Source organism: Falco cherrug, chromosome 4, assembly GCF_023634085.1.
Source record: "Falco cherrug isolate bFalChe1 chromosome 4, bFalChe1.pri, whole genome shotgun sequence".
NCBI lineage: Eukaryota > Metazoa > Chordata > Aves > Falconiformes > Falconidae > Falco > Falco cherrug.
Window position 1 is genome coordinate 24,802,539 of NC_073700.1, and position 16,018 is coordinate 24,818,556.

The window sequence follows — 16,018 nt, forward strand, 5'->3', positions numbered from 1 at the left end:
CGCCGAGGGAGATAAGGAAAGCGAAACCATGGCAGGGAAGGCCCGAAACCATGGCAGGGAAGGCCCGCCGAAGGAGGCCAAGACCTTGAGATTTGGAAAAGCGCGCCAAAGGAGAGCCAGTAGGAGGAGAAGGCGTACCCTAACGGCCCGGTGGGGAGAGGGCAGGACGAACATCGGCGAGAAGGGATTGGTCAAGATCCGGGCATAAAAGATGCTGCTTTTAGGACTCAGGTGTGCGTGTGGTGGAACTAATTGAGTTCTCCGCGCACCCAGCGCTTTTTTGCTTATTGTTTCTCAACCTAAATTGATCGAATCCAAAATAAAATAGTTTTAATTGTTATCGTTTATAACACCCTCAACACTGTCACCTTCCCTTGGCTTTGGGGCAGAAACTCAAGCATATTTGCAGAAGGTAAATCATCTTGGTGACACGATAAACACACTCAACTTGCTTGACATTCCGTATGAACTTGCTGTTTACTGCTCAACTTTCTTCATACTGTGTCATTCCAAACTCCTGTATCACCGTGCAGGTGCTCGTCATCCTTTGAGCCATTAAGAACAGTTGTCACTGCAGTTGCCAGCTTGTGACTTCCATGTTCAACACTGGTATTTTCAGCTGTAATATTTAAAGACATCAGTTATTTCCGCTTTTAAACACCATAACATCTTTGTCACAGAATTCACTAAATAGTTTTGAAATAGGTCATCTATGGTAAGCTGTGAATTCTGGTTTTGATTATACAGTTCTAATCTGCAATAATTAAAATGAACTACCAAACAGGCAGAAATACTGTGCAAATTACATAGTTAATAGTTTAAACATGCAGATAAAATGTTTTACAAAAATGCTAATATGATGAGTTTTCCCTAGAGAAGAAAGTCACCAATTTTAAAAAACAAAGTTAGTTTCTCAAAACAAAAAGATAAAAATAAATATGTCACTAATTTTAAGTTAATTTAATTAGTTCTAAGTTTCACTGTTCTCTTGAGGTGCCAATTCTGAACATGAAAAGTGTAAATATATATATTCAGGGAAATTAAATCCCCCTTAGACAAACAGCTCATGTAATAACGGGCATGATGGGCTGGAAGGGGGGTAGGGATGGATGGGACAAAAAAGCCCAACCCAACAACAAAAGCAAGAACAATTTGTCTGGAATCAATCCAGATACAGCACCAAACAGTCTTTCCTTCTAAAAACTGCATATGATATGGTGCTTACCTAACAGAATCAGAGAGAAAAAAAACAGTGACTAAGAAAGATAAAACCAATCCAAACAAACACAGAGACCATTTCAAGTGTTCTTGAGGAAGTCAGGGCTTGTGGTTGACTATGCAGAAAGTGGAGTTACTTAAAACATGCTGATGTGCTACAAATGCTGTAACACCAACTTCCTTTGGCACCGTAAATACCGCAGATGAACTTCACTTAAAACAGCAGACAAAACTTCCCAATAAAGCTGAAACAGATTTCCTGGGGACAAAACAAGTCCTCTTGAGCTGGAATCAAGACCTTAAGTACTTATTAAAAAATATGTCTACTGAATTTTACCTCCATATATGACAGGTCATTTAATCCTTGCTGTAACTGAAAACAGTATTTGGGTATTCACATTCTGAATAGGCAATAAAGAAAAAGAACGATACCAAAAAAACTCACCAGAATTTCCTTTGTATGCAATACCGTGCTGATTTAATAAATCTTTAAGTTTTTTTATTTCTTTAGAAAGTAGCTTGTATTCCTAAGAAAGAAAATAATTTTAAAATGGTCTCCCAGTCTCCAAATGCAACCATAAAATGGGGGTTTATAAAAAACAATGGGACTGACCACTGCTGTTATAGCTTTTGACTTAAAAAAATCTTAAAAAGAAACTGCTTATTCCAAGAACAAGGTGCAAATTGTATAAAAAGATAGATTTCTATGTTGCCAAAACAGGAGCCAGCTTTTCCCAAGCCTTCAGGTGCTTTCTGTAATAATTTTTGATCTATCCTCTAACTAGCATTTTATCGTAGCACAAAATTGTTTTCATTAGTTTGCTACAGGACCAGCCTTATTTTATTTTGTATCGTAATGCTACAGTCTGGAAACTCGTCCCCTCTTCAGCTCTTGACCTACTAAGAGACCCAAACCACACACGAAATCTTGAAGAAGCCCTGATTTTTTATTGTGTTTTGGTTTTCACACGAATCAAGAAAGAGCTAAAGATTAACTTAAGATTCTGTGGTTACCACAATGGCCAACTTCATGTCAATTAAGCTATGATGAAGCCAGAAAAAAGATAATAAATACTGTATTGTTAACTATACTGTAAAAGAAATAGGTGAATATTCCAGCTCCTATTAGAACATCAAAATGGTGATCTTTATATAACTATACTCAGGTTAACCACAGTTTATCTGGTTATATTCAGGAATTACTACATGATGTTTTGCATTTGCTATGTTTTCAAATAAAATGACAGCAGTTTCTTTTCTGCATTACGATGAATTAATTCCCTTCCATGCTCTTTTTTTGATGTTCAGCTTGCTGTCTTTCAGGCTGAGCACACCTTCTACCTCTATCTTCCTCATTTCAATTCTGTTGAAACAGAAGTACTGTTCACACACATGAAAGTCATTCAGAAATGGACACAGCATAGATCATTCTGCCTTTGCTCATGGAACAGCTGGTGCTTTCTGACACAAGTCTGGGTAATTACCCACAGAGAGGAGTGTCAACATTCCCAAGGCTGGTTACACATTTATCTTCATTAGTAATTCTTTCATACTGCCAGACTGATATTCCCTAGCAAGAGTACTTACAGGGTGTTCATAACCCAAGCACCTAAACTAATTCCTACACAACCCCCATTACTGGGGGCAATCAGTTGTGCTGGTTTGGTTTTGACTTAAGAGTTAAAGATATCGAATCGCTCTGTATGCAGACTGTTACATATTGAAATCAGAAAACATAATCCCATGAACAGATTTCAGCTGAATCCAAAGAGTATTTATATAATGCTGTCACACTGATACTGTCATACAGTAAAAAGATGGCAATTTAATTCCATATTGTAAAAACTAGGCTCTATACCTTACTGCACTTCTCCACTGTTTCAAATTCCAGACTTGTTTTCTTACTGTGTTTCTCAACTTCCTTTTCTTCTGTTGCTTTTAGAAGTCCTGCTTCCTCAAAAATCTCTTTCAGTATTTTTTTGTATCCCTAAAAAAGAAAATTTCCAGAAGACAATAATAGTCAGTGCACCTGACCCTCATCTCCACCTGTACTTTGCACTGGCCATTCCAACTTCTCAAGCTTCACTGTAGAAAACATTACAATTACCAGTTGATATAGCAGTTACAAAGCATAAAAAATACTATTTGCCAGCTGCAGAATAAACACATCCACTCCAAAAAGAGAAACTGCAGAAGCCAGGTTTGGCTATTTGACAGTAATTGTTCTTTACCAAAAAGAGGTGGGAAAAAAGTAACAAACCTGGTCAGTTACTAGTTCATCATACAGAAGCTGCTCTGCTTCATCCCACTTCCTTTGCAGTGCTTCAGTCAGAGTTGGATAAACTAAAAAATGGAACTCAAACCGTGTAAAAATCAGCAGCTGTCCTGCATTAGTTACGTGTTCCTTTAGTAGCATGCAAGCATGTTTGTCTTAAGAACTCCGTATTTTCTGTACAGTACATTGTCTCTACTGCTGCCAAGAGTTGGGGCTAAGCTTAAATTCTGCTTCACATATTTAAAGTCTCTGGATAATGCCACTGACCAAAATTTTTTCTCTTATTTCCAGCTAGAAGGCCTCGTATTTCTTTGTTGAATGTCATTCTAACTGAGCTTGCCCTTTTCGTAATGTAAGTAATTGAGCAGATAGTACAGGGCTGATTCCTATGACCAGTCCAAGTTAAAAAAAAAAACAACCAACCACCAAATCAGTCACAGGATCTATACTAGCAATGACAATTTATTTGAGAAATACCTATATGTTATCTCATATATCCCAATCATATAATTGGGATTTAAAATACACTTCATATTATGCTACATTTAATACTCATTTATATGAAGTTACAGCCTCAAAGAACCTAAAAAATAACTCTTAGGTTGGCATAACATGCCAGCTGCTCCACACAAATAATTTTCTTAATCTTACCTAAAAGAGAGTGAGGATGGCACACAAGAGGAGTCTCAAATGTCAGAGAGTAAACACAAGTACTCGGCTCAGACACATAAGCCAATTTATTGCTCTTTCCGCAAACAAGGTGAACCTAAACATGAGTAAAAACAAAGATGAGCAAAGCATCTCCATGTGAAACAGGACCAGCATTGACAGATCAGTTTGCCATCTTTCAATGCTAGCAGATGCACCTCTGTACATACTGTCATGTCAAAGTTTCCAGTGCTGCTATCCACAGAAAAAGAATCATAGCAAGCACATCTGCAAATTATTTTGTCAAATGTGAAAACTGCTTCCCTTAATGGGAAATGATCCCCTCACCCACCATTGCTCCTTGGAGTCCAAAGCACTGTATTTCCAGCAAGAATAAAAGTAAAAAGGAGGGTGAATAGGACACCCTTTATTTAGAACCTCATCTGACACAAGCACAATTCACTTAAGTTTTAGTTCTGACCATTGTGCTAAATAAAGAGAACAATAAACATCTAGCCTGCAGAAATTTGCTTTCATCTCTCAACTTCGAGCACCAGTATTTTCTGTCTGTTCAAAACTAAATGCCAGTGAAAGATATGGATCACAGTATCAAAGGTCATACAAGACTATTAATTCTTTCTGCAGCCCCTATGGGAGATAAAGACGTTAACAAGGCACCTCCATTACAGTATTTTCACCTTGGCCAAGAAATTCTGTCCCTTATCCCATCTTCATATTAGTTATTACTCCAACTATATATATCCCTCTCTCTAAAGTATTGTATTGTCACTCATCATAGTAATAGCTAAGCATCTTCTACACGAAAAGAGGCCTGTTGTGAACTATACGGTATCTTTAACTTCTTCTCTATAGCAATCTATGTCACCAGCGAATGTGAAGTTTAATACATTATACTTGTAAAACTGTATCACACACTGAAATGGGAGATGGAAAAACATTAATGAATAGAAGGATAAAGGATGTGTGCAAATCATGTGCCACACATTGGGCAAGTCTCAGCCAGCCTTCCTTACCCTTATAGATAAATAGTAACTTGGCACAGAGACTGTTAGAATGTGAAAAGAAACATTTTAACCACTCCACAAAGCAAGAATTTTTACTTCTGCTTTAAAATGTACTCACACCAGAATCTGCTTCTCTTTGAGTTGGTTCCTCTGTCACTCCCATATATTCAATTCCTTCCCGATTCTCTTTGCATGCCCTCTGCTCTTGTTTTAACACCTTACCTAACTCCTCAGCATGCTGCTGTTAACTGGCTAATTCTTCTCCCTGGATGTTCCTAGCACAATAGGCTGGCATCTTGAATTCAACAAATAGCTCTGTTTCTTTATTTTTCCTGACACAAACTACAAAGCACTCTATGTTTCCACAGTAGTGACAATACCAGAAAAGAATACTCTATCAAAGAAAAAAAAAAAGTTAAAAGTAACTAGTGAGAATACACATAAGTAAACACCTTCAAAACGTTATCCTGATTTTAGCTTCCCTCTTCTATTCATTCACCTAGCTCCTACAGAAATTCATCTTTATATCATATCTTGAATTATGACTTCTTCAAGGTAGGAATGTTTCAGTCTGTAAAGTGTCACGAGTGTGTGTAGAGAGTCATGCTGTCTGAATTAGCATCATCTAGGTTATTGTACCTTTGTCTGTCTGCTCTTAGTTTCACATGAGTCTCCTTCCCTCATCCACATTCCAACAAATGTGTTGTTCTCAATTTCCCATTCATGCCAGATTCTGAAAAAATAGGACACCATTTTATTTTAAGTAAGTGGAAAGAAAAAGGTGAACACTCAGGAAGAAAAACAGGAATACCCTTATATCATGTTCAATTTAATTGTATATACTTCACTTTCATTGTCTTAGTATTCCCATTTCTTACAGCCAAGACCTTATAAACAGCGTAGTATGGAATCCAGGCTGCTGTATAGGGCAGGCGCATCAACATTACTTTGAGAGCACAGTTTTGGATCAGCTTTCAGTTTGCAAACCTTCTGCACTTACAAATCCATGTTTAAATCCAGTAAGGTAACAGTTTATAGATCAATCCCACCATTAATTCCATGATGCCAAGTACCCTGTGGAACTCTGCAGGATTTTTAGTGCTGGTGAGAGCACCCACAAAAACTAGTCTCTACTTCTGCTAGTCCTAAAGCCAACGATAATCTCAGCGTCTTGGTGTACCTTTTCCTCTCATTAATTATCTCATTAATGAGATTATTAACGAATTATTGTGCATAGGCAGGGGGGGAAAAAGAGACATCTATATACAAAACAGTTGGAAAGGCAGTAATTTTAAAGCAGTTCTCTGGTTTATAATATAATTACATTTACTTTAGGTCTTATGATTTGGATACTCTGGTGTCTTTGAATACTTTGGGATACTTCTTAGGGTCTACACCGAGTCTTTTATTACCTTTTATTTAATAAGTTTAACACAACCACTAGGCGTAAAGCACTCATTTCATTTTGTAAGGTTATATTCAACTCAAAGTGAAAATAGTGAACAGACATGAAATTTTGGTTAGTATAAGCTGTAGTTAAACATTACTGAATTTCTCACATGGGCATATCACAACTGCAGTTGGCGCTGGTTATGTATCAGCCTCCAGCTAAAACAGGAGTTTAGTATTTATCAACAAAAAAATTTGAATTTTTCAAGACGTGGTATTTTTACGCATAATGACTTGGGAAATACAATGAACTAAGCTGACAGATAAAAGAAAAATAATTTTAAAACTGCTTCCTTTTTGACAATCTATAAAAGTCTGCTAACAACACAGGTAAAATTTAAAAGGTCTAAAAGCCTCACCCCAAAATCCCACTATAGGCATTCCATCGAAAAGTCTGCTCATGCTGAGTGACATTATGGAAAGGACAAAACTCATACTTGTACCTTGAAATAAAAAGAAAAAAAGAAGTGTTTCAGACTGAAACAAAAAAATAGTTAATTGCTAATAAATATATAGAATCAAATTTTCAAATCCATTACTCACGTAGATTCCACAAAACTGAAACACTTGCCAGCAAGCCTAAAGAGATGTGCAGGGCCTAAAAACACCACAAAATGACATCAAGGAAAAATAATTTTTAAATTAAATTTAAGCGACTCTGCATCTTTAACATTTTTCATCTTCAATACTCAGTGAAATAGATAAGCCTCTTTCTACAACATAAATAAGAAACCTGTATACAAACAAATAGGAGGAGGCCAGATGCATAAGAGGAATCAACAGTGCAAATCTCGCCAAAATCTAACATTGAAATCACTAGGACTCTTGTTTGGAAGCTGTCTGTCCCCAAAGTCATCCAAACTCCTCAAGTTTATACTAGTAAAGCTCAGAATGTCAACAGTGCTGTGTATTTAAGTTCCACTGAGATTCCTGAAATAGATACTCCTTTTCACAGTTAGACTTCACAGTCTCATCCAGTTAGTATTCAACAAGATAAACCTTGTACCATCAGACGGGTCAGCAGTTACAATTCTACTTTTGTAGAATGAACCACTCCAACCTTGCTGTAGAAGGAATCTAAGACAGGTGACTTGTCATTCAAAAAAGGGCCAGAAGTTCTGAGCCATGTGCTACAGGGGTATTTCAGTGTCCCTTGCTTAAGGTAACTTTGCATGGAGTGCAGTACTTGTAAGGAAAGAAGAAAAGAGACTACAAAGCAACTAAAATAAAACCCCACCCTGGATTCTAATTCCCCACTATTAGGACTGCCTATGTACTTCTTCCAAAGATCTAGACAAGGAATCCTACAAAGTAGAAGATCAGACCACCAGAGTCATGCCCTCTGGAATGCCCTAATCGCTGGGACACCAGCAGGTTCCTTCCCATGTCATTTGTATGACTGTATGATCTTGCATTTCAGTCTAGAGATTATCATAGGCTGGGCCAAAGGGTTTGCCCCTTCTACTGCTTGCAGTCTGTGCCTTAGAGATTAGGATGCTCTCCCCGCAGAGGAAGAAAAGCAAATCGGGATGTCCCTGAGGAATGCATTGAACTCTTGCCTCCATCATTTGGGCACGTGATCTGGAAGAGACATTATAGGAACTATTACCCCAACTGTCTTGTAGAAGAGAAGAACAAGTCAGGTTTCTGCGCTAAAGAAATAATTGTGCAAGACAGCATTCCACCTCCTAGATTCCAGTTCCATAGACACAATTTTTGGCTACACATAAGCTCCCACATGCAGGAAAGAAGGCTTTCCAGCATACTGTCCTAACTTTTTTCCTGCTATTTTTGGCATCTTTCCATTCAGCATTATAACTCTTACTAACCACATTTCTAACTATCTCACTTTTCACATGCAGAATTTCCACACTTGATTTGAATTTATAAATACATATGTATATATGCACATACATACATCTAAATAAATAAAAATATTTACAAAACATGACAGAACACATTAAGCATGACCACATTCAATGTCACCACACCAAAATGCATTTGCTGAACCTGAACAGGGTTTAAGTCTGTGCCTAAGGTTTGCTGAGAGACAAGAGTTATTTCCTTTTGCTTACTCTTTGCTGTCATTTATTTTTCTTTTAGTTTGCTTTCATTATTTTATCTACTCTCTCTATACATGGTCTAAAATATTTTAGATTCCTGTTTATTTTGGTAAAGGGCTGGACTGACATTGCAGCACCCAGGCTTTGAGTGTCAAACTGAGCTCCCACGACCTGTTCCAAGACCACTCAGGACTTTTTTTAAAAGCAGTTTGTGAGTACCAAGTACTATCAGATGACGGGATGGCTTTTATATGACAATTGCAAGGATGTCAGGATTGTTTCAAGAAGAAAGAAGTTTTTACTAAGGATCAGAAGGATCTGCGGCTGGCTCAGCATGTGCAGCGCAGGAGGTGTGGGTACCAGCGCAGCAGCAATCTGAACAGCACTGGGGCATGAACTCCGCAGAGGTTAATCTAGGTTTTAACATTTCAGAAGCACAATAAAACATATTTGCCCATGCTTATTTTCCATGACGCTCATAAAATGACAGGTGACATTCGTCTTTGCCTGCATGAAGTGCAGGCAGGCTGCTCTGCAAGGGGCCTTCACTAAAGGCCGGAATCGGGGGCAGCGGGTGACGCTGGCACGTACCTGACAGGGCGGACGGGGCCACCTTCGGCTGCAGCCGGCTGGGCTGGGGCAGGAACGGGTTGTTCAGCCTTGCGAGGGGGGAGGGGCACGGCCAGGGCCGAGTCACGCGTGCGCCCCCGCTCCGGAGCGCCCCGCGCAAACGGGGAACAGGGAGCAGAAGCGGGGTCCGGCAGCGGGGAGCGGGGTCCGGCAGCGGGGAGCGGGAGCGGGGAGCGGGGTCCGGCAGCGGGGAGCGGGGAGCGGGGGCCGGCAGCGGGGTCCGGCAGCGGGGAGCGGGGTCCGGCAGCGGGGAGCGGGGAGCGGGGTCCGGCAGCGGGGAGCGGGGGCGCGGGCCGGCAGCGGGGAGCGCGGGCCGGCAGCGGGGGCCGAGCCGGGACGGGGTGCGGGGGCCGGCAGCGGGGCTCGGGCCAGGACCGGGAGCGGCTGCGGGGCCGGGAGCAGCACAGGGACCCGGGGTTGGCGGGACAAGGCCGGCAGGTGGCCACGTACCCGAACGTGTTCGGCTCCTCCACGATCTTCATCTTCCCCGCCGAGGCGAAGGGACCTGCCGGGCAGAGAGCCGTTGGCGGCGGCGGGCGGCCGGTCCGGCCCCACCGCTGCCCCCCGCCCGCCCCCGCGCTCACCCAGCGCCGCGCCCAGCGCCGCCAGCAGCAGCCGGGCGGCCGCCATCGCCTCTTCCGCCGGTAGCGGAAGGGCGCGGGGCCACGGAGCGGCCGCTCCGCCCCGACACTGAGCTATGGAGCGCGGCCGGCGCGGGGTCCCCCGGCGGGGCAGGCGGAGCGGCGGCGGCGGCCTCCGCACCTTCGCGGCGGAAGCGGAGGCCGCGCTGAGAGGTGGGAGCGCGCTGCGGGACGGGCGGGGGGCCAGGGGCGGGCGGGCGGCCGCGGGGCGCTAACCCGCGCCTGCCGTTTGCAGCCTGCGTGGAGGGCCAGGCCGCGGCGGCGGAGCTCCCGTGCCCTCTTGCCATGTGGGAGCTCGGGCACTGCGACCCCAGGAAATGCACCGGGAGGAGGCTGGCGCGGAAAGGGCTGCTCCGCACCCTGCGGCTCCGCCAGCGGTTCCCGGGCCTCGTCCTCAGCCCCCTGGCCGCCCAGTGCGTCTCCCCGGCTGACAGGTAAGCCGCCGGCGGGGCGCAGGGCTCGCTCGCTGCCGCCACGGTGCCTTAGGGAGAATGTTTTGTGCTGCGATTCAGGGCCAGAACAGCGCTACGGCATAAACTTGACCTTCCTGTTACATTACACCGATGCATGAACATGAGAAGCACAGCCCTCCTATTAAACCAGGTTATCGTTTGTACACAAACTGGTACCAGGTGGAAAAAGTGCCTGTAGCTGCCGATGCGAAATCTGTGTGGTTTGTAGGTTAATCAGGGTCACGGCCCAACAGCTACTGCATCTTTTATGATTCCATGTGCAAGTTCTGAGTCTAGGCAACACAGTGCATGACCTAGAAAACTTACTTGTGCGAAATGCTGAGAATTTCCTTCAAACGTGCCAGCAGAATTTTTATAAAGGTGTATTTACTCAGAGAAAAGATTCGTCTTCAGAAGCTAGCAGAGAATGTAAATCCAGATTTTGGTGTACTTTTAAGAATGTGAATGTTTCTATTAACCACACTGTTGTCACATTTTTATACCTAGATTTTTTCACTTTCAGTTTGAAATGTATGGATAAACTTTTTTTGCCATATGCATGTCCACAGGAAAAGGATGTTATTCTTTCACGTTGCACCTCTATTTTATGAAAGATTTTTTGATTGACAAAGGGGAGGGGGGTTATATGTGAATTTGTTGCCAGTATAAAGTGCCAGTTGTAATTCTCACTTTACCAATACAATGATAAGATTTTTTTCAAATAAAGCAATGTTTCTTTTTCCAGGCATGTCGTGGCTCAGAGTGGAATTGCAGTCATAGATTGCTCATGGGCCAAATTAGAAGAAACTCCCTTTAATAAAATGAGAGGAAGTTACCTACGGCTGCTGCCTTACTTGTTGGCTGCAAATCCTGTGAACTATGGCCGGCCATGCAAGCTGTCCTGCGTGGAAGCTTTTGCTGCAGCTTTTTATATTGTTGGTAGGCTGTAATGTGTCTGGTGTGAAATGTGTTGCCAGCAATTCTTACATCCTTAATAGATCAGATGAGATGATCTGCGATAAAACGAACTGTAATGCTGTCCCACTGGCCATCACTTTGTTGAGTTGGGAATCACGTTGTCTAGCTTCCTTCCAAGCACTTCTGTCTGGCAGCATCAAGGTATCTGTGGGGTGTTCATGTCAGCTACTAAACAGGACACATAAACTGATGATTCTGGTTTAGTCAGGATGGCACTTAATGTTAGAAAAACTGTTTAAAAAACCTAGAGAAGACAGAGCATGAATCCCTGGGCCCCTTTGTCTTAATGGGAGGTAACAGCTGCCTGTTAATGGGGTGGGTTCTGGTTAAGAACAGAACCTTGCGGTGTGTTTCAGGCTCATCACAGAACTTTCTTGACAACTGGAGACATGCTGTAATGTACCGCAGACAAATCTTGTCTTCTGAAAATACCATATGTACAGCTGCTCTCTTACTGAAGGACTGTGGGAGCTAGAGCTTGAATCATTCATTACCTGTACAAAACATTTTTATATAACGCTCACTAAAAGACCTTTTCTTAGATTCAGGTAGGTATTTCACATTAAACTGAAATTTGAAAAGATTTTTGAAGAATCTGAATCCCCGAACACTGAAAAATACTGGCAAACATCTCTCTATTGTAGCAATACGTAGATATGTACTGAACTTAGAAATCTTTAAACTGAGTGAAATCTCGTACTGAAAAAAACACCTGATGATTTATTTTCTGTTTTAGGATTCCCAGACCTAGCCACCATTCTTCTAAGGAAATTTAAATGGGGTATGGCATTTATTGACTTAAACAAAAATCTCTTGGAAAAATATGCAGCCTGTCATTGTGAGGAAGAAGTGCTGAGAGTTGAACAGGATTTTTTAGCCAGTGTCCAAGAAACAAAAGACGAAGAAATAGGTAAGAAAACCCAGAGACACACCACATACATCCTCTTCCTAACTAGTTTCCTTACAATCTTTTCTGTTAATCTCATGAAACTATTGGCAAGGTAGAGATAAGAGTTTTGTTGATATGTGTTATTCTGTCTTTATACTGCGTATTCTTTTTATAAGCAAATTTGCCTATTTTTTTCAACTTAGAAAGATGAAAACAACTAAAGCAATTTAATGCATATAGTTGTGTATTCACAGCTGAGCTGTGGAGCAGCTACCCTGATTAAATTAAGGATATCGGAGTAAAAAGAAAACATGATTCTTCTTCATTTTATCTACAGATGTTAAAAGCAGATACAAGTAAAAAGACTAGTAATTTAGGTGGACTATAAGAGAAATACAGGGATACATCTGAGAGCAAGTTAGTTATACGTAAACCTAAGTAAGACCTTTAATGGACATGTTTATATAGTACCTAATCAAGATGTTTAAAGTCAGACCTGTAAAGATAATTAATGGCCTTTAATAAGTACCACAGTTTATTCCCAAATTCTTCTAGTAACTTCTTGATACCCCATTATTTCAGGTTGTATTCACAGGTGAGTGCTTGGTCTCATTCAAAACAGTACAAAACAAGCCAAATGGGATTATCAAAATATATGAAGAGAGATGCTCCTAATTAATGTTTTCCTTTCACAGTGGTTAAGTCCCACAAAAATAGGCCAGGGGATCACACTGCAAGGAGATGGTAGACAGCTTTTAGTTTCTCTGAACTTTGATCTCTTTGCCATGACGTGCTAGGCTGAATGGAATCACCCTGTTGTGTGGTGGAAGCACAACTAGTGTTACACTAATCTGAAGACAGTTCTTAAGGGGCAACGCTATTATACCAAGTAAAGCACGCTTCCACCCATGACCCTGTATTTTCAGGATGGACAGTAATACCAAAGCTATCATGCCTTATTTGACTTTTCCGAGGCAACAGTTCTCCCCAGCTCTATAAGCCAAGGTAAATCTAGCCCTGCCCTTACTCAGCAAGAGCTAAACCTGGACAGCTATACTTCACTTCTCCATAGATGCAAACTAACTACATAGCCCTTTTAGAAATAAGCCATTCTGAGAAAACCCATGTTTTCTTACCGAAAGATTCCAGAACCTCCATGTACACTCTCACTACCCGCAAAGAGCTACTGAACCCCAGGGAGGGTCGGGCAGCAGAAACAGGACGCAAAAAGCATGGGAAAGAGTGAAAAGACTAGAATGAGGGCAGGACTTGGCAGTTGTTTCTCACCTCGCTTGCTTTTGAACAAAACAGCTATGATAAACTTATCAGAAAGCTGAACCAGACTTCCTATGCCTTCCCCTCCCTGTCAATAATCTTCTCTTACAATGAAAATGAAGACAGGCCGTCAAAATATGCCTTCTTCATCAACGTGTGTGTTTTTCCTCCTTTTTCTAGATCCATTTGATGTTGACTCAGGAAAAGAATTTTCTAATCTGAACAGACCAATCAGTTCCCCAGGGTAATGGAATTTAATCTGAATACCGTTTTTTTTATTGTAAGTTGCTTTGCTTTTATAATGCTGAAAAATGTTTCCAGACTAGCACAAGGTAATGAAGAATCTGAGGAAGACAGCGTGAGCACTTCAGATGATGCCACTGAAAGCAGTGATGAGAGCAGTCCAGAAGATCATGGTACTGTAACATTGCTGCAACAACCACTAATAAATGAACTTGAAAGTGGAAAAAATCCCAACAACAAAATCTAAAACCAAACCAAACCACATAAATAAACACCTCCCCCCCCCAAAAAAAAAAATCCCCAAAAGTTGCAACATCTTGTATAAAAACTTTGTTTATAAATGGTTAAGTGGCTTGTTCACCTGTAACTTAGCAAATGCCTTCCTTTGGGTGAACCTTGGGCTGTATGTGGATTTATGGGCCTGTTTATACACATGAAGGCTTTAGGTTATTTAATTTTTAGTTCATGAAATGCTAATTACTATGTAAAGAGCCTGAAGCTTAGTTACAAGGTAAAAAAAAAAAAAAAAAAGCCCTGTATTCTATTCAATGTCTGGAAAGTGTTTTACAGGGATTATTTTTACCTAATACTATATTAACTAACCCTTCTAACTTCTGGGTTATATTTCAGATGAGAAACCTGACCAAGTTACTGCCCTGTTCAGTGCCCCTGCCACAGAAGGTGCCTCTGACTTTTTGCAGCCTTGAACCTGCCATGTGTATTTCAACTACTTCATCTGGTTTAGGGTAAACTATCTAAGCTGAAAAGTAAAAAAATTATTCCTGGAATTGTTGTATCATCTCAGTATGTCTTTTCAGTAACTTCACTTGCTATTTTTTATTTACTCTGATAGATAGCCCTAAGCAATATACACTGTTTTAGCACTGTATATTCAGAACTGTACCATAAAATTTCAAGGTAACAGGTTCAGCAATGCTCCTTACTTGTAGTGGCACTCTGGCAAGTGGGAGATAAATATTTAAGGGCCAGACAACATGTGAGTCAGACTCTCATCAGCACTTGCATCTTAGTTCACTTTCCCATATACTGCCAGTTTGTGTATAGTGAAAGTGCAGCTGTTAGCAGTTATTTTCTGTACTTTTAAATTGAATGCTCTTTTTTGAGTTTCCAGCACCCAGCTGGAACTTATTTAAGCCTAAACTTCAGCAACCCTTCAGCAGAACTGGAGATATTCAGGACAAATCTTTGTGTTACCTTCATGTATACCAAGTCCTTTGAGTCACAGCAAGATTTTTACCTCAACCCTCTTCTACTAGAGATATTAAATGCCAGCCCTACTGGAGCTAGAATTGGGAGTCACAGCAGCAGTTTCAGTGGTACAAGTATTCCATCTCCCTTTAAAAAAAAAACCAAACCACCCCAAGTAAATGAATTTGTCAGGGAATCTTTCCTTTAACTCAAGTTTCACTCAATTAGTCACTTTCCCACCCCAAGCACACACAGACTTTCCTAAATCAGCTGTTTTAACATGGACTTCAAGAGAAAGGTAAGGAAGAAATCCTACACAAACAATTTTTACAGGTCTAAGAATAATGTGTGTTAGCTATTCTGATTTGGGCAAATGCCTTTATGTTACAAAGCTATTGTAATCAAATGCAGACAAGCAGAACAGATCTGAGAACAGAGCTGTATCACACTTAGAATAACTGAAGTCTCTAGCAGTTGCCATTTTTTAATCACAAAAGCAATGAAGAAGCTACAGCTTGTATGGCACAAAGCTTTTCACACTTCATTTGGTTTGCAGAATGATTTTGACTAAAAAATACAATTAAAAAAAAAGCAGTGAAAGTTTAATAGAGGGCATATCAGCTTGACATACATGAAAATAACTTACATAATTTAACAGATTTCCTTTACAGAAGGAAACTGTAATTGCATAGAGCACGTCCTTTCCCTAAAAATCTATATACATTGACATAAGGAAGAAGGCACAAAAGAATTTCTGGTAAGTACCATTGAAAATCCCCAGTTGCTGTAGGTCACCTTGCATTCCTTGGACAGCTTCTATTATTGTTCATACTGATCTAACATTGTTATTTTATGTTAACACTGTCACAGCAGTATGTTGATCCAGTTACGCACAGTAAGCAGTTGGTCTCTAGCTAGTGAGAAATCCGTAGGCTGTTTAAGGAACAGGTAACAGTTGAATAGCCGCAGTTACCACTGGAGGCCCAAAGAAGGGCCACTGTTGGGGGCAGGGCAGGGAAAAGA

The 16,018-nt window shown here is 41.1% G+C and overlaps 2 protein-coding genes across 2 annotated transcripts; one reads left to right on the forward strand and one right to left on the reverse strand.

The window, feature by feature from the left end:
* Positions 1-310: 310 nt before the first annotated feature.
* GNPTG (N-acetylglucosamine-1-phosphate transferase subunit gamma) lies at positions 311-10,025 on the reverse strand. The gene is made up of 11 exons (XM_055709261.1): positions 9,893-10,025; positions 9,759-9,813; positions 9,270-9,337; positions 7,159-7,213; positions 6,975-7,058; positions 5,806-5,899; positions 4,145-4,259; positions 3,479-3,561; positions 3,077-3,205; positions 1,664-1,745; positions 311-619 (listed from the first exon to the last, which is right to left on the reverse strand). Exons 1-11 carry the CDS (start codon positions 9,936-9,938, stop codon positions 495-497), a joined length of 936 nt encoding a protein of 311 aa, XP_055565236.1. The 5' UTR covers positions 9,939-10,025; the 3' UTR covers positions 311-494.
* On the forward strand, positions 9,973-15,539 carry TSR3 (TSR3 ribosome maturation factor). The gene is made up of 7 exons (XM_055709260.1): positions 9,973-10,102; positions 10,185-10,383; positions 11,147-11,340; positions 12,116-12,289; positions 13,724-13,787; positions 13,865-13,959; positions 14,417-15,539. The coding sequence occupies exons 1-7, from the start codon at positions 10,006-10,008 to the stop codon at positions 14,491-14,493; spliced, it is 900 nt and encodes a 299-aa protein (XP_055565235.1). The 5' UTR covers positions 9,973-10,005; the 3' UTR covers positions 14,494-15,539.
* Positions 15,540-16,018: the final 479 nt, after the last annotated feature.